The sequence below is a fragment of the Mobula hypostoma genome, chromosome 1 (assembly GCF_963921235.1).
Source record: "Mobula hypostoma chromosome 1, sMobHyp1.1, whole genome shotgun sequence".
Taxonomy (NCBI): Eukaryota; Metazoa; Chordata; class Chondrichthyes; order Myliobatiformes; family Myliobatidae; genus Mobula; species Mobula hypostoma.
In genome coordinates, this window is record NC_086097.1 from 237,320,167 (window position 1) to 237,346,343 (window position 26,177).

Below are 26,177 nucleotides of genomic sequence, written 5' to 3' on the forward strand. Positions count from 1 at the left end.
TTGTAGTCCCACAAGGGGAATTGAGTATAAGAGCAAAGAGGTCCTTCTGCAGCTGTACAGGGCCCTGGTGAGACCACACCTGGAGTACTGGGTGCAGTTTTGGTCTCCAAATTTGAGGAAGGATATTCTTGCTTTTGAGGGAGTGCAGCGTAGGTTCACAAGGTTAATTTCCGGGATGGCGGGACTGTCATATGTCGAAAGATTGGAGCAACTGGGCTTGCATACTCTGGAATTTAGAAGGCTGAGAGAGGATCTTATTGAAACATATAAGATTATTAAGGGATTAGACACGCTGCAGGCAGGAAGCATGTTCCCGCTGATGGGTGACTCCAGAACCAGAGGCCACAGTTTAAGAATTAGGGGTAGGCCATTTAGAACGGAGTTGAGGAAAAACTTTTTCAGTCAGACAGTGGTGGATATATGGAATGCTCTGCCCCAGAAGGCTGTGGAGGCCAAGTCTCTGGATGCTTTCAAAAAAAAGAGATGGATAGAGCTCTTAAAGATAGTGGAATCAAAGGTTATGGGGATAAGGCAGGAACTGGATACTGATAGTGGATGATCAGCCATGATCACAGTGAATGGCAGTGCTGGCTCGAGGGGCCGAATGGCCTACTCCTGCACCTATTGTCTATTGTCACCCAGCCTCACTGGAAATTTAAGATACTCCTTTGAGAGCAACACAAGCAAAATGCTGGAGGAACTTAGCTGGCCAGGCAGTATTTATGGAAAAGAGTAAACAGTCAATCTTATGGGCTGAGACCCTTCATCAGGACTGGAAAGGAAGAGAAACCCTTGAAGAACCTTAGGGACATTTAAGATACTCTTGGATAGGTACATGGATGATGGAAAAATGGAGGGCTGTGTGGGAGGGAAGGGTTAGATTGATCCTGGAGATGGTTAAAGAGCCTGCAGTATGCTGTAATACACTACGCCCTAGATCAGCTTTCCTCAACCATTTCACCTTGGAGAAACCCTCGAAATAACTTTCAGGTCTCAGGGAACCCCTGTGTAAAAATCATTATATCTACAGCTCATGGTACGACAGTGAGCTCAGTGAGTTGTAGATTCAAAAGTCCAAAAATAATTGTCGATGAGTAGAGAATGAATCTTTAGCCAGACTTCCTTGAAAAAAACAGGTAGTTAAGCTTAGATTACCTTTCTTGAAATTAATCTCTTTCTTTCCCTTTCATAAATTTTAAAGACTCATAAGGTAATCATAATAAACTTCTATTAACTAACTGGTTTAAATCAAAATGGGATTGAATTGTTCTCAAGGTAAACTCGGTAGATTTAATTTAAGTAAAGGTTTTAAATTGATGTTAATTATTGCTATTTTCAACATGCAAATTTATTGACAATGTTGAATAGTAAAGTTACTAAAAACCATAAGCCAAAACAATATGAATAAAAATATAGCTTAAGACATAGTTTTATGTAAGACTTTCAAAAAACATTTTCTTACTAAGTGACATGATCGAGCTCAAATATAGGCCTAGAATGTAAAATCTGTGCTTGATTTTGATGAACAAATACCCAATCCTGGGTCAAAATTGAGATTAGCACACAAGGATTTCACCTTCTACTGCAATGACATGATTTCTATCCTTGCTCTTTGTACTTGCTAAACAAGGAAAAGCTTGCTCACACATGTAAGAAGTTGAAAACTGAGGCAACATGTTCATTGTTTTCCTATGAATGGCAAGATACCCTTCTTTAACAGAAATCCGAACTTGTCCAGGGACAGGTCATCACAATCAGACTGCAGCTCACGAAGTTCTTCCTCTTCTCTGAAACTCAATTTCTCAGACCGAGCAGAAGATTCAGAGAAAGGATCCTTCACCCAGTCTTGAAAGGGTGGAAAAATACTGTTCAATTTTGATCTGCAGTTCTTCCAGGTGGCTTTCAACAAGACTCGAGACTTTCTGATATCCTTCCTCACTCTCAAGCCAAAGTGGCAGTGGAAGCATTTCAGGATTTCCTTTTGCAACATAATTTTTCCCTCCAATTTTCTACAAGACTGGAAAAGTTTGTTCCCATAAATCAGTCAGCAGCGCATAAGGGGAAGTTGGGAGAGGTCATTTGGGAGGGAAAGGCTGATATCACAGCCCAAGTTGGGTGAGTCCATTCAATGCTTGGAAAACATACTTCACATTCCTCATCAGCCTTACGTCCTCCCCTCTATGCAATACAGTGCTCGCCAATTATCAACGGCCTCCCCTATCTTGTGTCAAAAACTGAGGATGGACTCAACCAAGCAAACACAGCCCTACTGGGCTGACAACAGGAATTCTGCAGATGCTGGAAATTCAAGCAACATACATCAAAGTTGCTGGTGAACGCAGCAGGCCAAGCAGCATCTATAGGAAGAGGCGCAGTCGACGTTTCAGGCCGAGACCCTTGGGCTGAGAGACCTCTAATGAGATTGCTAACAGCGCTGCTCGGTCACTGCCCATCACTGCGAACACTAGCGTTGTGTGTTGCGCGAAATTCAAAAGGTGATGTTTGTTTTAAATCACAATCCCTCGAGGAACCCCTACCAAGCTCTTGCTGAACCCCAGTGGGGAAACCCTGCTCTAGACGCAGTTATGATGCTTTTCCCTCTCTTTCTGAGGGTCATAGGTCTTCGGAAATCTTTTCCAAAGAGCAATTGGAAACAGAGTCTTTAAATATTTTTAAGGCAGAGATATTTACTTAATAAAGGGGTGGGGAAGAGTGAGTGAATGATTACCAAGTGTAGATTAAATACCGAATTGAGATTTCAGGCAGATTATCTACAATTTTGTTAAATAGCAAAAGCCACTCAGGAGTACATTCAGCCAGAGACTCATTCCTCCGAGGTGCAGCACAGAGCGTCATAGGAAGTCATTCCTGCCTGTGGCCATCAAACTTTACAACTCCTCCCTTGGAGGGTCAGACACCTTGAGCCAATAGACTGGTCCTGGACATATTTCATAATTTACTGGCATAATTTACATATTACTATTTATTATTTCTATGACTATTACTACTTACTATTTACTAATAATAATATTACTATTACTATTTATTATTTATGGTGCAACTGTAATGAAAACCAATTTCCCCCAGGATCAATAAATTATGACTATGACATCCAGAGGGGCCATGTGGCCAATTTCCACTCCTAATTCAAATTTTCACCAGTCTGTCTGCTGAAGCTAAAGTTGACACAGGCAGAATAGAATTCTAGCAGATATCAGAATTATATCATCTATTATTTCCACTGCTCTGTTGACTATGTGTGGATTTTACTGTTATTAATAGCACAGACATATTTGGATTGTGAGTGAACCGTTGACATTTCGGGCCAAGGACCTTCATCAGGCCTTGGCTGAAAATGTCGACTGTTTCGCTCCCCCTCCATAGATGCTTCCGGACTTACTGAGTTCTTCCAGCATTTTGTGTGTGTGTTGCTCAAGATTTCCAGCATCTGCAGAATCGCTTAAGTATTTTAGATAGTACCAGAAGGTCAAACAAATCAAAAAATATACTTTGAAGGGGGAAATGATATGCTGTGCAATAAAGTTTCTGTGCTTCATAAATAAGAACTATTAGAATGAATAGTACATTTCTGTGCTTTTTTTTTGTAAACTAATGATTCAATCTTTATCTTGCTTCAATAATTACGCTATTCCTCTTAATCTTGAACCAGAATTCTATCACTGGACTATCAGGAGCTATTCAGGATAATTACCTCACACACATCAATCTATGAGGCAATGAGGCAACACAAAGAACACTGAAATAGAAAACATTCTCTTCATATTTTCTGACTGCTTATATAGAAAGGGAAGTTGTAGTCACCAACAATGGATATGGTTGCCATCTCTCACCGATGCTGGTTTGTAAAAATGCTGGTGTATAAATTCCATAGAACTTTTGTCAACTGAAAGAGAAATGGATCAATAATGATGAAATGTCGGCGAAGACTCAATGGGCCAAATGGCCTACATGTGCTCCAATATCTTATTGTCTTCTGGTCATATGAATTGTGATAATGTAGAACAAGGAATCGCACACCAGGTCAAAGAACAGTTACTACCCTACAACCATCAGGCTCTTGAACAAAAGGGGATGACTGCACTCACTCTTTCTCACATCCAATGATCTCACTCTAAGCTCTCTTTATCTTGTTATTTCATATTCTCATTGCTTATTGCTGCTTATTTATACTTGTATTCAAGTTTGTTGTCTTCTGTACTCCAGCTGATCTTTCATGGAATCTTGCTATAGTTACTATTCTATAGATTTACTGAGTATGCCTGTAGGGAAAAGATTATCAAGGCTGTATGAGGTGACATACATGTACTCTAATAGTAAAATTTACTTTGAACTTTGACCATTTTGGAACGTTAGAAAGGAAATGTTTTAGTATGGAACAGAACTAGATTAATCAGGGATTATCTGCTGAAATTGCTGGGCAAATTTAGGAACTTTAAACTTGATCTAGGGTCGGGTCATCAAGTAGTGGACGGGAAAATTAAGCCAGAGAAGCACCCTATTTTCCCTGACTGTAATTTGCTAATCCTTTTAGAAGGAGAATGATCAGCCAGTTCTGGATTTTCTGAATGTTTTATTCACTTCCTTCCATGAAGGATTAAACAACATCTTCCTGAATTGCCTTGCAAAAAAATGCTTTCTTTTTAAATAGCATGATGTATAATTGATGATGTGATTTGATGTCTTCATTAGTTTTGTTTTGCTCTGAGTTTCAATTAAAAAGACAAAATAATATATTGCACAGATCTCCATTATTGGGAACGTACAGTCGCTGCAGTACAGATGCACCCTGCTATCAGATGGGACAGCTGGAATCACTTTCTGTGGACAACCTCTCCTCTTCAGTTAAACAGGGTCCCTACAGAGGAAGCCAAGCCAGAAGCACAGTTGGCTAATGGTACAAAATCTAGCCTACAAACAGCTGCTGAAGCTTGCTGATAAAAGCAAAGGTAATTATTGATGTACAAAAGAAAAAAAAAATCTTCACTGCCAAAACAAAATTGTGATAATAATTCTGAAAATCCATTATTAAAAATGTCACTAGAAGGCATTTAGAAATACTTGGATAAATCAAGGGACGCCAAAATGGAAAGGTCAACGTCAAAGTCAAAGATGTTGGACTTCCTAACCAACAGAACGCACAACTGCTCCTCCCTCTTCATCATCCTCAACATGTGTGACCCCCAGGACTGTGAGCTGAGCCCATTGCTGTACACTCTGCTCACGCAAGACTGCATAGTCAAACACCCAAACAATCACATTGTCAAGCTTGCCAATGAGACGACAGTGCTGGGGAATCATCACCAACGAAGATGAGACGGCTTACAGAGAGGACGTGGAAGAGCTCAGGACCTCCTCTTCAATGTCCGCAAGACAAAGGAGATGGCTAACGACTTCATGAGAACTTGCACCTCTCACACCCCTCTTTACATCGGCAACACAGTAATGCAAACTGTGAACGGTTTCAAACTCATTGGAGTGCTCATCTCGCACAACCTCTCATGTTCCCAGAACACCTTCTACATGATCATAGCTCACCAGTGCCTCTACATTCTAAAGAGGTGGAAAAGAGCTGGACTATGTACATCAGTATTCATGACCTTGTACAAATGCACCGTGGAAAGCATCCGAACCTGCATTGTCCAGAAACCACACTGCGACAGACAGAACACTCCACAACAGATAGTCATGATGACCCATTGCATCAACAGCAATAGCCTGCCCACCATCAATAACATATATACAGAAAGATGCTAGAGAAAGGCCAGAAATTTCATGAAGGATACCACTCGAGGTACTCCTGGACTTTATCCCAATCCCACCAGAAAGGAAGCTGTGTACCATCCATGCCAGGACTACCAGACTCAAACCCAATTACTTTCCCCGAGCAGTAAGGCTGATGAACACCTCCACTCACTAACCCATCCCTCCAGCAATTTATGTACAGTCACATTATGTAGGGACACCAATGTGCCTAGTGTCACTTTATGGGCATGCTATCAAACTATGTACATAAGGTAGCTTATATATTTATATTTATTATTATTTTATTCATTATTGTTCTTTATCATATCATATTTTTTTGTGCTGCATCACATCCAGAGTGACAATTATTTTGCATGCTTTTACACTTGTGTACTGGAAAAGTACCTTGAAACGCTTGAAAATTAGTTGGGGATTTTTAAAAGTTTTTAACAATTGAATAGAAGAATGAAATACAATAGTACACATCAAGTGTACTATTGGAGCTATGTCTCTACCATAGGAGGTGTAAGGTGCTACTTCTCTCCGCTAGCCTGCGGGTTTCACTTTGGCAAGGTGTAACACCTGCTTAGCCCCGCGTAAAGCCATGGCAGCAGGTGGTGGGTGGCTGAATGAGTAGCTGGTGCATATCACCAGTCCTGGTTACGCGACCACTGATGCCAGGCAATCTCTGAAGTGTATTGATAATGACTGGGGTCACCCGTGTTGTAAAGGTGCTGCCCAAAAAAAAAAGCAATGGCAAACCAATTGTGTAGAAAAATATGCTAGGGATAATCATGGTCATCATTATTTAACTTCCCTAATATTGATTGGCACCTGATTAGTTCCGAGGGTTTAGATGGGGCAGAGTTTGTTAAGTGTGTCCAGGATGGATTCCTGTCACAGTATGTGGACAGGCCGACCAGGGGGAATGCCATACTAGATCTAGTACTAAGTAATGAACCAGGTCAGGTCACAGATCTCTTAGTGGGTGAGCATCTGGGGGACAGTGACCACCACTCCCTGGCCTTCAGCATTATCGTGGAAAAGGATAGAATCAGAGAGGACAGGAAAATTTTTAATTGGGGAAGGGCAAATTATGGGGCTATAAGGCTAGAACTTGCGGTTGTGAATTGGGATGATGTTTTTGCAGGGAAATGTACTATGGACATGTGGTCGATGTTTAGAGATCTCTTGCAGGATGTTAGGGATAAATTTGTCCCGGTGAGGAAGATAAAGAAGGGTAGGGTGAAGCAACATTGGGTGACAAGTGAGGTGGAAAATCTAGTCAGGTGGAAGAAGGCAGCATACATGAGGTTTAGGAAGCAAGGATCAGATGAGTCTATTGAGGAATATAGGGAAGCAAGAAAGGAGCTTAAGAAGGGGCTGAGAAGAGCAAGAAGGGGGCATGAGAAGGCCTTGGCGAGTAGGGTAAAGGAAAACCCCAAGGCATTCTTCAATTATGTGAAGAAAAAAAGGATGACAGGAGTGAAGGTAGGACCGATTAGAGATAAAGATGGGAAGATGTGCCTGGAGGCCGTGGAAGTGAGCGAGGTCCTCAATGAATACTTCTCTTCGGTATTCACCAATGAGAGGGAACTTGATGATGGTGAGGACAATATGAGTGAGGTTGATGTTCTGGAGCATGTTGATATTAAGGGAGAGGAGGTGTTGGAGTTGTTAAAATACAGTAGGACGGATAAGTCCACGGGGCCTGACGGAATATTCCCCAGGCTGCTCCATGAGGCGAGGGAAGAGATTGCTGAGCCTCTGGTTAGGATCTTTATGTCCTCATTGTCCACGGGAATGGTACCGGAGGATTAGAGGGAGGTGAATGTTGTCCCCTTGTTCAAAAAAGGTAGTAGGGATAGTCCGGGTAATTGTAGACCAGTGAGCCTTACGTCTGTTGTGGGAAAGCTATTGGAAAAGATTCTTAAAGACAGGATTTATGGGCATTTAGAGAATCATGGTCTGATCAGGGACAGTCAGCACGGCTTTGTGAAGGGCAGATTGTGTCTAACAAGCCTGATAGAGTTCTTTGAGGAGGTGACCAGGCATATAGTTGAGGGTAGTGCAGTTGATGTGATCTATATGGATTTTAGTAAGGCATTGGACAAGGTTCCACACGGTAGGCTTATTCAGAAAGTCAGAATGCATGGGATCCAGGGAAGTTTGGCCAGGTGGATTCAGAATTGGCTTGCCTGCAGAAGGCAGAGGGTCATGGTGGAGGGAGTACATTCAGATTGGAGGATTCTGACTAGTGGTGTCCCACAAAGATCTGTTCTGGGACCTCTACTTTTCGTGATTTTTATTAACGACCTGGATGTGGGGGTAGAAGGGTGGGTTGGCAAGTTTGCAGACGACACAAAAGTTGGTGGTGTTGTAGATAGTGTAGGGGATTGTCAAAGATTGCAGAGAGACATTGATAGGATGCAGAAGTGGGCTGAGAAGTGGCAGATAGAGTTCAACCCGGAGAAGTGTGAGGTGATACACTTTGGAAGGACAAACTCCAAGGCAGAGCACAAAGTAAATGGCAGGATACTTGGTAGTGTGGAGGAGCAGAGGGATCTCGGGGTACATGTCCACAGATCCCTGAAAGTTGCCTCACAGGTGGATAGGGTAGTTAAGAAATCTTATGGGCTGTTAGCTTTCATAAGTGGAGGAATAGAGTTTAAGAGACACGATGTAATGATGCAGCTCTGTAAAACTCTGGTTAGGCCACACTTGGAGTACTGTGTCCAGTTCTGGTCGCCTCACTATAGGAAGGATGTGGAAGCATTGGAAAGGGTACAGAGGAGATTTACCAGGATGCTGCCTGGTTTAGAGAGTATGCATTATGATCAGAGATTAAGAGAGCTAGGGCTTTACTCTTTGAAGAGAAGGAGGATGAGAGGAGACATGATAGAAGTGTACAAGATAATAAGAGGAATAGATAGAGTGGATAACCAGCACCTCTTCCCCAGGGCACCACTGCTCCATACAAGAGGACATGGCTTTAAGGTAAGGGGTGGGAAGTTCAAGGGGGATAGTAGAGGAGGGTGTTTTACTCAGAGAGTGGTTGGTGCGTGGAATGCACTGCCTGAGTCAGTGGTGGAGGCAGATACACTGGTGAAGTTTAAGAGACTACTAGACAGGTATATGGAGGAATTTAAGGTGGGGCCTTATATGGGAGGCAGGGTTTGAGGGTCAGCACAACATTGTGGACTGAAGGGCCTGTACTGTGCTGTACTATTCTATGTTCTATGTTCCATGATCACCTAAGTCACACAACGCGGCACATATGGCGGGAGGAGAAGATAGCAGCGCGCCACACGTGCACAGCTCTGCGGTGAAAATGATATCGTATCTGTTAAATAGGGGTCGTGGGCAATTCTGATTTGATGGAGACAGACGTGAAAGCACAGAGGAACATCTGGAGAAATTTCTGAAATGCCCGGTTTGCTGCTGCTGTTACTGTGCGATCGAGAATCTTCCGGAGGGAAGGCCTAAAAATCCCTGGCTTTGCCTGCTGCTGGTGACCAAGACTGAGGTCGAAGCGTTCGGCAGAGATGGTGCTCGGTACTCGGTGTCGGAGGGCTGATCGGAGGCTCGAAGTTTTCGGACGACTCAGTCGGACTGTGGTCGGGCATGGCAGGGAGAGATTTCTTCCTTCTCCCGTCTGTGTGAGATGTGGGACATTCGAGAGACTTTGAACTTTTTTACTGTGCCATGGCCTGTTCTTCATCAAGTTATGGTATTGTTGCACTGTTGTAACTATATGTTATAATTATGTGGTTTTGTTAGTTTTTTTAGTCTTGTCCTGTCCTGTGTTTTGTGATATCACACCGGAGGAATATTGTATCATTTCTTAATGCATGCATTACTAGATGACAATAAAAGAGGACTGTATCCCCTCATAATCTAATAATCTAATAACCTAATCTAATGATGGTGAAAGTACACGTTCATTTGATATCTGCATTATCCCAAGAGTACGGATATCTGGTGCATGACAAAATGTAGGAAAATGACTTCAAAAAATGCAGGAATTGGATCACTTGAGTTTGTTTAAAAGGAAAAGTGCTGCAGATAATGCATTCCAGCTGCAAAGAAGGATTGGCTACTGATTTCAGTATTTTCAATTTCATGCCACCCAGAAATAAGAGACTAAATTTGCAACTTTTATGAATGGCATAAATTTTGTAAAGATGCCCAGTTAAGCAAAACAGGCCAACAAGCCCTGCCAAGTGTTTCGGCCCGAAATGTCGACTGTACTCTTTTCTATAGATACTGCCTGGCCTGCTGAGTTCCTCCAGCATTTTGTGTGTGTTGCTCGGATTTCCAGCATCGGCAGACTTTCTCTTGTCAGGCCAACAAATACAACTTTATACATCATGGAAGAGAAAGAATGAGAAAGAACGCCACTGAAAGTAAATGCAAAGTAAACAAAGCGCGCAGACAAAAAGTAAGGCCTCGGGGTTCAACTACATAACGTTTTCAGAAAACTAAATTAAATAAATCCATTACAAATACCAACAGTCTTCAGGTTTTTGAAACAGACTCAGATTAGAAGAATATTCAAAGAAACTGTGTGCTATTACAGAACTAAAAATACAAAATATAGCAAGAAGACAAAGAGAAACAAAACTGCACTTCTTTAACACATGATGCCATATGAATGAAACCCAAGATGATAGGAGTTTCGAATTATCAACATTTTGTGCTTGGTGGAATATTATGAAGGGGTTCGTCCCCCCCATCCCTCCCCACTGATCTCCCTCCTGGCACTTATCCGTGTAAGCGGAACAAGTGCTACACATGCCCTTACACTTCCTCCCTTACCACCATTCAGGGCCCCAAACAGTCCTTCCAGGTGAGGCATCACTTCACCTGTGAGTCGGCTGGGGTGATATACTGCGTCCGGTGCTCCCGATGTGGCCTTTTATATATTGGCGAGACCCGACACAGACTGGGAGACCGCTTTGCTGAACATCTACGCTCTGTCCGCCAGAGAAAGCAGGATCTCCCAGTGGCCACACATTTTAATTCCACATCCCATTCCCATTCTGACATGTCTGTCCACGGCCTCCTCTACTGTAAAGATGAAGCCACACTCAGGTTGGAGGAACAACACCTTATATTCCGTCTGGGTAGCCTCCAACCTGATGGCATGAACATTGACTTCTCTAACTTCCGCTAAGGCCCCACCTCCCCCTCGTACCCCATCTGTTACTTATTTTTATGCACACATTCTTTCTCTCACTCTCCTTTTTCTCCCTCTGTCCCTCTGACTATACCCCTTGCCCATTCTCTGGGTTTCCCCCCCCCCCGTCTTTCTTCCCAGACCTCCTGTCCCATGATCCTCTCATATCCCTTTTGCCAATCACCTGTCCAGCTCTTGGCTCCATCCCTCCCCCTCCTGTCTTCTTCTATCATTTCGTATCTCCCCCTCCCACTTTCAAATCTCTTACTCACTCTTCCTTCAGTTAGTCCTGACGAAGGGTCTCGGCCTGAAATGTCGACTGCACCTCTTCCTACAGATGCTGCCTGGCCTGCTGCTTTCACCAGCAACGTTGATGTGTGTTGTTATGAAGGGGTTAGTTTACTTGTCAGTGGAAAGCTGCTTCCATTTTGCCGATCATTGATTGGCCCGTTTGAAGGATGCAGCAGGTCTTTCCCATTGGTTGTCTTGTGTGCCACGGTATCGGTGTCAGGCATCTCAGGGGTATAAGATTAGCATGTGCGGGAGGCTCGCTTTCTCTCTCTCTCCCCTTTGTCCTCAAGGACAATTTCACACTGATGTCACAACCAGTGCTTGAAGAAGACTTACAAGGCCTGCGCACACTCTTAGCTAAATGTCTGTTTGCTGTTTGCTGAATATTATTTAGCTTTGTTTTTTGTGTAACTCGGGGGGGGGTAGGGGGACTTGGATGTCTGGTTGAAGCTTTTACTGTTTGCAAATAAATGATCAATATGCTTATTCACAATCGGTGTCTTCTGTCTCACTCACCAAACTCGTGAAGCTGCTTCCACGTTACACAGAAGTAAAAAGCTGGTGAAGCTATAGAAATACGGCATCTACACCATAATTAATATCAGAGTACAATACAGAACAGCAACTTTGACAGATGGCGTCTGAAAGGAACTAGTGGCATAAAAACAAAGTTCTACATTCATCTTTAATCTTTCAAGCTTCATAGTTTTGTTAGAGGTGGTTTTCAGGTTGAATGTGCTAATGACAGTCATTGCCTTTTTAAAAGCAGAGATGATTAGATAAATTTTCTGACAGACCTAAGAAGTTGCAGCAAGTTCTCTAAACTCGTTTGGTGATGGACATGAACTCAAATCCAGGATAACCCTGGACTGACATTAATGCAAAGTGCTTAAACAAATACAAACTTTCATGAAAAATGTAACGCTAGGGTGCCAAGTCTATAGCATGGAACTGCAACTTTGCAAAGTATAAGCACAAGGAATCTGCAGGTTCTGAAAATCCAGAGGATCTCTCACAAAATGCAAGTTAGCCAGTACCTATGGAGGGGAATAAACAGCTAATGCTTAGGGGCTGAAACCCTTCATAACAACACCACAAATTAACTGAGTTCAGTGTTACTTGCCAAAAAATATGGAGTGCATTTGAGGACACAAGAGGAAGAAACACATAATCCAAATATCTTTGGGATCTTCTACCGCTGTTATACACTGTAACTGTTAAAAGATCTGAAGAACTCATGAAAAGGTCATAAGTACTCTTTGCACTGTTTCTCCAGAGGATTTTTTTCACCATCCACTGAGAACGGATTAAATGAAGCACCCCCATTGAATTTTTAGTCCATTGTTTTCATGGCTAGCTACATTCTGTCACTTCCAAGGACTCACTAGGCTGAAAACTCTATCAGTTTACTTTTGCGAAGCAAGTATTAATTATCTTTCGGATTCAAGAATCTGATTGTTAGTACTTAATGCCAATGTTGTCATCTCTTGGACTTAATCATACAAAGTTATGGTACTTCTGAAGCAAAGCTTATCAAGGAACAGTGACAATTTATGGGCCTTGCCAACTAGTGTGTACAACACCAAATCACTCATCCAAAAGTGTGAAAAGTATATTTTATGATTATAATGAAAACCTGCTTCAATTTCAGTGAAGTTATGGGGAACTTCAACCTCAATACGTCCAACAAAAAAATCTAATTTTCATCTGGGACAGCTAAACTGTGTTTTTCCAGCTATCAATCATAAAGTAATTATCTGGGTGATAATTTTGTTAGAACCAAACGTGCATAACAGATTGGCAATTAGTGGAAAACTATCTTGCTAATTGACTGCATCTTGACTCAGTGGGTCATCAAATAGAATTGCATAATTTTGGAAATTTCCGCAAACAACACTCTGGTATATAAACACAATTCTTGGAGTACTGTGTGATAACTGTGATTTGTGGTTTTGGAATATTCTCTAATTGTTTTTAATTTCATGTAGAAATCTGTTTGGATCAATTGGCTGAAGAGAGTGCCACCGTACCACAGCAGTTATTGCTATGCTATTACAGCTCAGGGCGTTCCAGAGTTCAAAGTTCAGAGTTCAGTTGCGGCGCCATCATTAAGAAGTTGGTGTGCACTCCCTATTGCCATATGAATTTCCTCCAGGTGATCCGGTTTCCTTCCTCAGTCCAAAGATGTACCAGTTAGTAGTTTAGTTAGTCATTGCGAATTGTCCTTGGTTGGTGGTAAGGAAGCCAAATGCAATCATAGCATTCATTTCAAGAAGTCTTGAAAACGAGAGCAGGGATTGATACTGAGGCTTTTATTGTGAACAGTTTTGGGCTCCTCATCTAAGAAAAGATGTGCTGACATTGGAGACGGTCCAGAGGAGGTTCACAACGATGATTCCAGGCAATGAAAGAGTTATCATATGAGAAACTTTTGGTGGCTCTGGGTCTGTGCTTGCAGGAATTTAGAAGAATGAAGGGGGATCTCAGTGAAACCCTTCAAATGTTAAAAGGCATAGACAGGGTAGATGTGAAAAGGATGTTTCCCATGGTGGGGGAGTCTAGGACAAGAGGGCACAGCCTCAGGATAGAGGAGCGTCCATTTAAAACAGAGATGCAGAGGAATTTCTTTAGTCAGAGGATGGTGAATTTGCGGAATTTTTACCACAGACAACTGTGGAGGCCAGGTCGTTAGGTGTATTTAAGGCAGAGATTGACAGGGTCTTGATTGGACATGGCATCAAAGGTTACGGGGAAAAGGCCGGGGAATGGATGAGGAGGGGGAGAAAAGGCATCAGCCACGATTCAATGGCGGAGCAACTTGATGGGCCAAATGGCCTAATTCGAGTCCTATGTCTAATGGTCTTAAACTCTTGTGCTCCTGTAGTTAGGCTAGTGATAAATCAGTGCGTTGCTGGGCAGTGAGGCTTGTTAGGCCAGTAGGGCCTGTTCCATACTCTATTTCTAAATAAAATAAATAAAGCTGACTCTAAAGTCACGGGTTCAGATTCTGCACCAACTTCTGAACTAATACTATAAGTAGAAAATCTATGCAATGAGATTTTAGATAAGATTATAAGAGCAGAATTAGTCTATTCAGCCCATTGAGTCTGCTCCGCCATTCCATTATGGCTGATCCCGGATCCCACTCAACCCCATACACCTGCCTTCTCGCTATATCCTTTGATGCCCTGACCAATTAGGAAACAATCAACTTCTGTCTTAAATATACCAATGGACTTGGCCTCCACCGCAGTCTATGGCAGAGCATTCCACAGATATACTACTCTTTGGCTAAAAAAAAAAATCCTCCTTTCCTCTGTTCTAAAGGGTCACCCCTCAATTTCAAGGCCTTACCTTCTAGGTCTGGATACTCCCACCATAGAAACCATCCTGTCCACATCCACCCTATCTAGTCCTTTCAACATTTGGCAGATTTCAATGAGATCCCTACATATTCCTCTAAATTCCAGTGAGTACAAGCCCAAAGCTGCCAAATGCTCCTCATGTTAACCCCTTCATTCCTGCAATCATCCTCATGAATTTCCTCTGTGTTCTCTCCAATGATCACACATCCTTGCTGAGATATGTGGCCCAAAACGGTTGGTAATACTCCAAGTGTGGTCTGACTAGTGTTCAGCATTATCTGCTTGCTTTTATATTCTATTTGCCTTGAAACAAATGCTAACATTACATTTTCCTTCTGTACCACAGACTCCACCTGTAAATTAACCTTTTGTGACTCTTGCACAAGGGCTTCTAAGCCCCTCTGTACCTCTGATGTTTGAACCTACTCCTTATTTAGATAATAGATAAAATATGAAATCTCAGTGCTTTGGAAATGGGATTTAACCTGGACTGAATATTGCTTGGAAATAATTTGGAAAATGAGTAGCTCGGATAATTGATGGTTGGGTTGAGTTGTTTTCCGATCTTGGAAATTTACTTGCAAATGTTTTGTCACCATACATGGAGACGTCATCAGTGCGTTGTTAATTGTGGCTTGCCTTCCAAATGCTTAACCTTTATATACTTATCAATCAGCTGATTAGTCATCATTACGAAAACTCAATTGCGATGTAGGGAGTAAGTCTTTTTGCTGATTGGCTGTGTGGCAAACTTCGTGTGTTGTGGTCTGGAATTCTGCCTGCATCGGCTCACAAATAGGATTGAGGTATTTGTTTGCAGAATTTATTGGAAAGTCACACTTCTAAAAATCCTTGTGCATGCTGTGTGTTTGCTAGCACCATGACTTTCACTGATGCCCAATCAAATTTGTGCCCCCCTTTCAAGTCTTGCTTGGTACAGATTAATTTCCACATTTTCAAGATCACTACATTACAATAACTGGTTCTGTGTGGAGAATTGATGCACAAGAAGCTGCTATCTAAACATACACATAAATCCTTCTAATTTGTCATACTGTCAGAGAAACAACTTCAAAAACTCAAACAGTGGTGCAATTTCTGAATGTACATATTGGTTCCTGACCTCAATTGAACAACATCTGGGAGATGATTGGAAAATAAGATTCATCAACAGACAGCATGACAAATGGATGCTACGGTTAGCGTAATGCTGTTACATCTCGGGAGCATCGGAGTTTGGTTCAATTCCAATGTCATTTGTAAGGAGTTCATGCGACCTCCCTGTGGAATGTGTGGGTTTTCTCCGGGGCTTCTGGTTTCCTCCCACAGTCCAAAGTCCTACTGGATAGGTTAGTTAGCCATTGTAAATTGTCCTGTGAACAGGTACATGGACATAGCAAAGATGGAGGTTTATGGGCATGGTATAGGCAGGAGGGATTAATGTTTGGGTGTTTTGATTTGCTTTTTAGCTGCTTTGGCACAACATTGTAGGCCGAATAGTCTGTTCCTGTTCTATGTCCTATGTTCTGTTTCCAGCATCCGAAGAATCTGACTTTTATAATATTAAAATAGAACAAAGAACAGAAGATTACAGCACAGAAAAGGCACTTTGGCCCACAATGCTGTGCCAAACTAATTAAATTAATAATGAAATGGTTAACCAAACTAATCTCTTCTGCCTGCAGAATATCCATATCCTACCATTTTTGTCACTTTTATGCCCCCAGCTAAACAGCTCTTAAAAGTATCTACCTCACGTTTCAGGCAGTACATTCCAGGTACCCACCACTCTGTATAAAAAACTTGCACCTCACGTCTCCTTTGAAACTACACATTCTCATCCTAAATGTATGCCCTCTGGTAGTAGACATTTCAACCCTGAATATATAGTTTCTTGGCAAATGCTTCAAGTTTAAAATTCAAAGTTCATTGCCACAGGCAGACAAAACTGGGACATAAATGCCATGAAATTCACTTTTTGCAGGAGCACAGAATGATTAGCTTGACTTGTCAGATGTACATCAAAACATACAGTGAAATGCATTGTTTACATTAAAGCAAATTTGCGAGCATATGCTGGGGGCAGCCAACGAGTGTCGGCATGCTTCCGGTGCTAACATAGTATGCCCACAACTCACTAACCCTGACCGTTCGACTTTGGGATGAGGGTTAGAACAGAATCACCTGAGGAAGCTCACTCAGTCATGGGAGAATGTCCAAATGTATAGACAGCGGGGAGAATCGAACCCTGATCGGTGATTGCTGCTGCATTACAAAAATGTCAATTATAAGTTAGCATAAACTTATGCATAACTCCCTCCAAGAGGACTACAACCTTGTTGCAGTGTTTGGAGACTTGCATGCCGCAATGACCATGAGACCTATGTTGGCTGGACTCAGGGCTTTATGCTTTGGCTCTTGGTAGGGTCAACCATGCTAAACAGGTCAAAGGGTAGAGGCCAGACTCAGAGTGGTCTGCCAGGTCCTCCAGGTTCAGGGGTACAGCTCAGGGCCAACAACCCTAACCGGTAAAACACAATTGCTATGGAAACAGCAATAAAGAATCCTTCCACATCTGAGTGCAACGGTATTCCTGAGTCTCCACCAGAGACTTGCATGACTGACAGTAGTGAAAACCAAGAGGAAACTGGTGACATGATGAAGGAAGCCCTGAGCACTGCCAGAAATGGGGAACCTTCACTGCTGCCCTAAATGCCAGCAGCGTAACGGGCAGTAAGTAGGTAATTATAATACAAAATAAACATGTCACTTGTTCAGTTGAGAGAGTGAAAAAGCATGGTAGTTCGAGGTTGTGTTAGAAAAAAAGGCAATTCCTCATGCTTGAAACTAAAAGGTGAATGCTGACATACCATATGTTTGGACAAGAATCCTATTATTACACAGTTTCAACACATCATAACAGTGATTTATTAGATATTAATAATAAGCCAGAAAAAAATGTCTAACCAGCTTAGTGCCCCTGCTTTGTGGTGACCTGAAATCACTTCCCTTGTGTTAACTTTCCCAGCATGTGAATGTCAAAATCCACCATGTGCACCTAGGCAGAACTGATGATGGATATTCAACAGTAATACAGTACACACTATTTGGAAGTAGGAGAAATAGTTACCTGAGGAACGTCAAAGAGATGATGTAGTCGTTGTTAACGGTGATGGTCCAGTCACACTCCTTGCCATGAGGATAGGGATGTGGGTAGCTTGGTGAAAGGATAAATCCTGAGGAGCTAGTCAGATTTCCTCCACATGGTGCTGAAAAATAAAATAAATATAAGCTAAGTAAAACATATAAATAAAATGCAGTTTATCTAAATTACTCTGTGTCAAACATATGTTCCTTCATTTCAAATTCTTTGATCTACATTTTTTGCAGTAAACCTTGAAAGTGAGAATTAAACACTGAATTCCATCTGGGTAGCCTCTAATGTCTTGGCATGAATATAGATTTCTCCTTCTGGTAAACAAATATCCCCCGAGCTCAATTCCTCTATTCCCCACACTGACCTTTTATGTCTTCTCACCAGCCTACCACCTCACCCTGGGTCCCCTCCTCCTTCCCCTTCTCCTATGGTCCACTCTCCTCTCCAATCTGATTCCTTCTTCTCCAGCCCTTGACCTTTCTCACCTACCTGGCCTCACCTATCACCTTCCAGCTAGCCTCCTTCCCCTCCCCCCACCTTTTTATTCTGGCATCTTCCCTCTTCCTTCAAGTCAAGTCAAGTCAAGTCAAGTCAAGCCAAGTAGCTTTTATTGCCATTTCAACCATAACTGCTGGTACAGTACACAGTAAAAACAAAACAACGATCCTCCAGGTGGATCCTCCTCAGTCCTGAACAAGGGTCTCGGCCCGAAACATCCATCATCTATTCATTTCCATCGATGCTGCCTGACCTGCTGAGTTCCTCCAGCATTTTGTGTGTGTTGCTTCAGATTTCCAGCATCTGCAGACTTTCTTGTGTTTTTAAATTTGAGCATGTTTTACAAGATATACTCCATACAATATTCCAGAAGAGGTAGATTAGGTTATCATAAATTTAACAATTATTTTCCCCTACAAATTTTTGTGTACTTTAAAAGTAATCAATATTATCTTGTTCAAATAATTCTTTTTAAGTGTGATCCACAACTTAGAAATATTTCCATTCCAGTACATTAACCAGGTACAACCAAATTTATTTTAGCTAAGTTATTACAGGGCTAATTGATAGCTCATTTGAAGTTTTGGCACTGGCACAGCTTCCTTCTGAACTGTATCATTCGGAGAATCTGTAATGATGTTGAATTAGATAAAATGTGCATATAAAGTACACATTTTTGACTTAAGAGCATTAATACCCTTGCATGTTAAATTTTGCTAGAAGCAACAGCTAACAACAAATCAAAAAGACATCATCTCTTTGCCAAACCAAATAACATACAATAAGGGATTAGCAAGAATCATATGATATGATGAGACAATCCAAACCTCAGTGGGCAACTAAAAACTGTTTTATATTGCTCAGATTTGTGCTACAGTGAAACAACATAGAAACTGAAAGTACAATGACAGATCTCGGTTTCCACACATAGCACCACCAAGTTATTATCCCTCAACCATCAGGACGCTTGAACCAAAAGGGATGAGTTCACTCAACTTCACTTGCCCCATCACTGAAATGCTCCCACAATCTATGAACTCACTTTCAAGGACTCTTCATTCCATATTCTCGATATTTAGACCATAAGACCCTAAGACAAAGGAGCAGAAGTCAGCCATTCGGCCCATCGAGTCTGCTCCGCTATTTTATCATGAGCTGATCCATTCTCCCATTTAGTCCCACTTCCCCACCTTCTCACCATAACCTTTGATGCCCTGGCTACTCAGATACCTATCATTCTCTGCCTTAAATACACCCAATGACTTGGCCTCCACTGCCGCCCGTGGCAATAAGTTCCATAGATTCACCACCCTCTGACTAAAAAAATTTCTTCGCATTTCTGTTCTGAACGGGCGCCCTTCGATCCTTAAGTCATGCCCTCTCGTACTAGACTCCCCCATCATGGGAAATTTACTTCTCAGTTAAATATTAATTTTTTTTTGTATTTGCACTGTTTGCTGTCTTTAGCACACTGTGGATGTGGTCTTTCATTGATTCTATTACAGTTATTCGATTTTATTTATTTAATTGTTTGTTTATTTATTGATTTATTAAATGATTGAGTTACAACACAGAATAGGCACTTCCAGCACTTCAAGCTGTGCCACTCAGCAGTCCCCCAGTTTAACCTGAGCCTAATCACGGGACAGTTTACAATAACCAATTAACCTATCAACCAGTACACCTTTAGGAAGAAATTGGAGTGCCTGGAAGAAACCCACATGATCGTGGGGAGGACATACAAATTCCTTACAGGCAGTGGCGGGAAATGAACCCGATCCGCTGGTACTGTGAAGAATTGTGCTAATCTCTATGATACTGTGCCTGCAAGAAAATGAATCTCAGGGTTGCATTTGGTGACACACATGTACTTTGATAATAAATTTCCATTTTTTGATTTTTGATATGCAATTTGTAACTGATCTGTAGGGATCTGGATGCAATATATTGAAGAAAGAATTCATAAATGGACAATGGCATCTCACAGGAACCCAGCAGTTCAGCTGACATCTGTGGAGGAAGAGGGACAGTCGTCATTTCGGAGCCTTTACACCGTGCCTCTTGCGGGAATCAGACTGGTTTTGTATTCCAAAGTCTTCACCCTGAGGGGACGCATCGTCACACCTCTTTAAGGTCCCTTTTAGTTTCCATGAGTCATTGGGCAGGCGGTGGTTTAAAGACACAAACATGAGGAAGTCTGCAGATGCTGGAATTTCAAGCAACACACATAAAAGTTGCTGGTGAATGCAGCAGGCCAGGCAGCATCTCTAGGAAGAGGTACAGTCGATGTTTCAGGCCGAGACCCTTCGTCAGGACTAACTGAAAGAAGAGCTAGTAAGAGATTTGAAAGTGGGAGGGGAAGGGGAGATCCGAAGTGATAGGAGAAGACAGGAGGGGGAGGGATGGAGCCAAGAGCTGGACAGTTGATTGGCAAAAGGGATATGAGAGGATTATGGGACAGGAGGCTTAGGGAGAAAGAAAAGAGTGGTTTAAAGAGTTGTGACCTATCTGTAAAAGTCTGTAACCAGTGTGTTCCACAAGGATCAGTGCAGGGACTTCTATTGTTGGCAATATACATAAATGATTTGGACCAAAATATAGGTGAGCTGATTAGTAAGCTTACAGATTCACACAAAAATTGGTGGAATTGTGAATAATGAATAATCAAGGATATGGTACAACATGGATTAATTGGAAATACGGGCGGAGGAATGGCAGATTGAGCTTAATTTGGACAAGCAACACATATAAAAGTTGCAGGTGAACCCAGCAGGCCAGGCAGCATCTCTAGGAAGAGGTACAGTCGACGTTTCGGGCCGAGACCCCAGGGCCTTGGCCCGAAACGTCGACTGTACCTCTTCCTAGAGATGCTCCCTGGCCTGCTGCGTTCACCAGCAACTTTTATGTGTGTTGCTTGAAATTCCAGCATCTGCAGATTTCCTCCTGTTTGCGTTAATTTGGACAAGTGCACTTTGGGAGAACAAATGCAAGAGGGAAGTATATAATAAATCACAGAATCCTTAGGAGCACTGATATAGAGAGGAATCTTGGAGGCAAGTCCATTGCTCCCTGTAAGTGGTAGCACAAGTGAATAGGCAGCATATGTCAAGTTTACTTTCATTGGTTGGGGCACTGTGTATAACAATTGGCCGGTACATCGCAGCTATGTAAAAAGCAGGGAATGGAAGGATATAAACCATATGAAGACAGATGGGATGTGTTTAATTTGGCAGATTGGCTGGCACAGACATTATAAACCAAAGGGCCCGTTCATGTATTGAACTGTTCTCAGTACTAATTTTTTTCAGGCTGCAGAATGCCATTTAAGTACATGAATTTAAATACACATATTATAGAATGCAGTGGTTCAGAGAATTCAGGGTATCTATCTACGAGAAGTGCAGAATGCTACAAAAATATTTCCAGCAAATAACTAGGAAGGAAAATTTGTTAGCCTTTCTGGAAAATAAAAGTAGTAAATTCTGACTATAATTTTGCAGGACTTTGATGTGACCACTGGAATACTGTGTCATTTTTGAGAGGGCTTTTGATGCCCACTTTCTGACTCCCATTATGTAAAATAAGGTTATGTCACTATGCAGATCAGTGTGACATAAGGAGCCAACCATAGACGAGGTTCTTCCTACTAGCGGAGACCAGAAGAATGTTTTTTTCTCTCAGTCATCAAAGAACATAGAAACTTGAAATTAAGCACAAGTTTAAATTGCATTAAAACTATTCCATGAAGTTAAAGTTTGAGCTCAAAAAATCTTTGCTGAGTAAGTAATAGATGATCGATCATCACACATTGCGTGCAGTTTTTGCAGGACGCTGAACAGACAAGACCTAGAGAAGGAAGACCAAAACACTAACCATAACTTCATCAAGGGTATTGTCATAAAGCAGATGGCAGCAAATTATCAGTGTGCTTTTAGTGAAATCAGTTGCTAAGAAAATTAATAGGAGAGGAGATGAAGGAGGCGTGTTAATTGGAGACACTGTATTAGCTGAAGCTATTGTCTACAAAATAAATGCTTAAGGAAGATTTAACATATATTTCCAAAATTATGAGCACCTTGATTAACAAGAAGAGAGAAACTATTTCTGTAGAACAGATAATATGTGGATTGCATAGATCTAAAATCAACAAAAAAAGAATCAGAGAGACCAGGACAGATTTCTTCAGATTAGATAAGAATATACTTGCTAAAATTATGATGAGCCATAATTCACAAATATTTAAAAGGAATAATGAAAATATACCAAGAAGGTCTAATTTCCAAGATGTTGATGAAAGTTTTAGTTTGCTTAAACTATTCAAGCAAAGACTAGACACAGATATGACTGGTTCCCCATTTGTTAATATTGAAATAAATAAAGTGATTTGCAAAGACTAATTTAATTCAACTCCCAATGTGAATTTGGCCTTACTGCTTAGGGAAGGTAGCTGTTTTTGAGTTTGGTGGTCCCGGCGTGGATGCAATGTAGCCTCCTCTCTGACACGAGTGGGACAAACAGTCCATATATAGGGTGTGTGGGATCCTTTCTGATGTTACTGGCCCTTTTCCAGCATCTTTCTGTACGTAAGTCCTTGATGGCAGGTTGGCATTGGGTAGTTTGACTACCCTTTGTAGAGCCTTTCAGTCCATTGCAGTACAGTTTCCATGCCATGCAGTGATGCAACATGTTAGGATGCTCTCTGCCGCACATCTGTAGAATGACGTGAGTATAGATGTGCCTAGCCCAGCTCTCTTTAGCCTCCTCAGAAAATAGAGGCATTGGTGAGGTTTCCTGATTGTATGGGATGTGTTCTGAGGCCATGAGAGGTTGTGGAAGATGTGCAGTCCCAGGAATTTGAAGCTGTTTGCAGTTCCCACTGCTGTGCCACAAATGGAAAGGGGAGTGTGAGTGGTGCAAGTTCTCATGAAGTTGATAACCATCTCCTTTGTCTTGTTGACATTGAGGAAGTGTTATTTGCCTGGACCAGGCCTCGAGCTCTTCCTCTCTGAAAGCCATCTCATCATTATTGGTGATGATCCCCACCACCTGACAATGCGATTAGACATGCAGTCATATGTGAGCAGAGTGTACAGCAATGGGCTCAGTACACAGCCCTGGGGGGCATCCGTGTTGAGGATGATGGGAAGAGAGGAGCAGTTGTGCATCCTAACTATCTCAGGTGTGTTGGTTAGGAAGTCCAACACCCAGATGCGCAGAGCTGTATTTAGACCAAGGGCAGGAATTTGCTCCTACTCCCCAGTCTAAATGTGGGTCTTAGAGTGAACTCCAGGACCCACATGTCATTCCTGATCTTTCTTGAATTATCTGATCTCAAAACTTTAGATAGGATCATCAGGCTTGAAACTAATTTCCTTCAATAAATTCACTCCTTCAGTAATTCATTAAAAATCCTGATTAACTATGATTGTTTCATTGCTTTTTTGAATAACATATGTCCTTAAATAAATCACTTTCAATTACATCACCAGGAAACTAGTTTGAGGCACTTACTAGTAATGATAGTGTGAAGGTGCTGAACTAATAGCAGTGGAAATCAATCATGGATGCAGGCTGCCTTAATGCTCAAGTCACTTTCAATGTGTGTGGTAATTTATTTTCTTCAGACTTTATGTTTCACACTGTGACTTTTTTAAACTGCAAAATGATTAATTGTTCAAAACGTAATTGAAATTCCAGCACCTCCCTTTACAGGTGAGTGAGCTCCATTATGGCAGTAGTCTCCTCACCATTGTGGATATCTTCAAAAGGCAATGCTTCAGAAAGGCAGCATCCATCATTAAGGACCTCCACTACACAGGACGTTCAAAAATAACAGGCAGGAAAGATATAGGAGAGTCAGTGGAGTTTGTACACTTGATTTTTCAGAAGGCATTTGACAAGGTACCGCACATGAGGCCGATTAGCGAGATTAAGAGCCCATGGTATGACAGGAAAGATATTATTATGGATAGAGCAATGGCTGATTGGCAAAAGGCAAAGAGTGGGAATAAAGGGAAGCTATTCCGATTGGCTGTTGGTGACTAGTGGTGTTCCACAGGGCATCAGTGTTGGGACCGCTTCTTTTTACATTGTATGTCAATGAATAGGATTATGGAATAGATGGCTTTGTGCCTAAATTTGCTAACGATAGCTGGAGGGCAGGTAATTTTGAGGAAGCAGGGAAGCTGCAGAAGGACTTATGTAGATTTGGAGAATGAGCAAGGAAGTGGCAGATGGAATATAGTGTCAGGAAATATATAGTCATGCAGTTTGCTCGAAGGAATAAAAGCATAGACTATTTTCTAAACGGAGAAAATTCAAAAAGCTGATGTGCAAAGGGAGTTGGGATTCCTTGTCCAGAATTTCATAAAGGTTAATTTGCAGGTTGAGCTGGCAGTGAAGAAGGCAAATGCAGTGATAGCATTCATTTTGAGAGGACTAGAATATAAAAGCAAGGATGTGATGTTGAAGCTTTATAAGCCACTGGCAAGGCATCAGTTGGTGTATTGTGAGCAGTTTTAGGACGCTTATCTAAGAAAGAATGGATTCACATTGGAGAGGGTTCAGAGCTGATTCATAGGAATGATTTTGGGAATGAAAGGGTTATCATAAGAGGATCGTTTGATGCCTCTGGGCCTGTACTTGCTGGTATTTAGAAGAGTAAGGTGGGGATTTCATTAAAGCGTACTGAATGTTGAAGGGGCGGGATAGAGTGGATGTGGAGAAGTCTAGGACCAGACAGCACAGAATCAGAACTGAAGGACGTATATTTAGAACAGAGAAGAGGAGCAATTTTTTTTTCGCTGGAGCGTAGAAGTCATTGCCACAGACAGCTGTGGAGTTCAAGTCAATGGGTGTATTTAAGGCAGAAGTTGATAGGTTCCTGATTAGTCAGGGTATGAAGAGTTATAAGGAGAAGACAGAAGAGACGGAAATGCATCAGCCATGATGAAATGGCAGAGCAGATTCGATGGGCCAAATGATCTAATTCTTCTCCTATCATCATCATCCTCAGCGATCACTCGTAGTCGAGTATGATTCTTCTCCTGGTGGTTGGCCTGGTCAGTTGTGGGTCTTGAGATGACCGAAGAGGCTGATCTGTGATCCACAAGTCCTATGGCAGTGTTGGTAGATGCTGGTCATTGAAGTGGTGGGAGAAGTTGCGGTTGGGCCCTTTTGAGTCTCTCCTTACGTTGAAGCCCTTAGTCTCAGCTGCACGGTGGAGATGTTATTCGAGTTGTGCTGTCCCCTCACTGAAAGTCCTATCCTTTGCAAACTTTTCCCATCCTTTCAGGCTGATGTGGCACTTTGTCAGGTGGATCTTGATATGATCCTTGAACTGTTTTTTCTGCCCTCCAGGCGTATGCATTGCCTCCTTGAGTTGACCGAACAGGAGTTGTTTAGGGAGGTGGGAGTCAGGCATACGGATGATCTGGCTGACCCATTGCAATAGGTGTCGAGTCACAATTGAGACTATGGAGTTAATGTTCGCTTCCTCTGATGAGGATCTGCAGTGCATAATGAATGCTTTTGCCAGAGCATACAAGCTCCTGGGAATTACCTAAGCATCAAGAAAACCCAAGTCCTACACCAACCTGTTCTAAATCAAGCTCCTAAACATCCAACTATCCAAGTTGACAACATCCCTCTGGAGGATACTGATCATTTCCTATACCTTAGCAACCTTCTTTCTTCAAGAGCCAACACTGACCTTGAAATAAATTGCAGTATATTTGGAACAGGTTGGTGAGTGGAGCTTTTGCCAGCCAGAGGAAGAGGGTTTTTGAAGATTGGTATATCAAGTTCATCACTAAGCTTCTGATCTGCAAAGCTATAGTCCTCCCCTCTTTGCTGTATGGAGCAGAATCATGGAAAACATACAGCGGGTACATAAAATCCCTAGAAACTTACTATCAAATAAGTG

The 26,177-nt window shown here is 42.0% G+C and overlaps 1 protein-coding gene across 1 annotated transcript in view; it reads right to left on the reverse strand.

The window, feature by feature from the left end:
- csmd3b (CUB and Sushi multiple domains 3b) overlaps nt 1-26,177 on the reverse strand; it is a 2,345,756-nt gene that overhangs the window by 372,046 nt on the left and 1,947,533 nt on the right. The window contains exon 28 of the mRNA XM_063066157.1: nt 17,729-17,867. Coding sequence (XP_062922227.1) covers nt 17,729-17,867 — 139 coding nt within the window. The remainder of the gene's footprint in view (nt 1-17,728; nt 17,868-26,177) is intronic.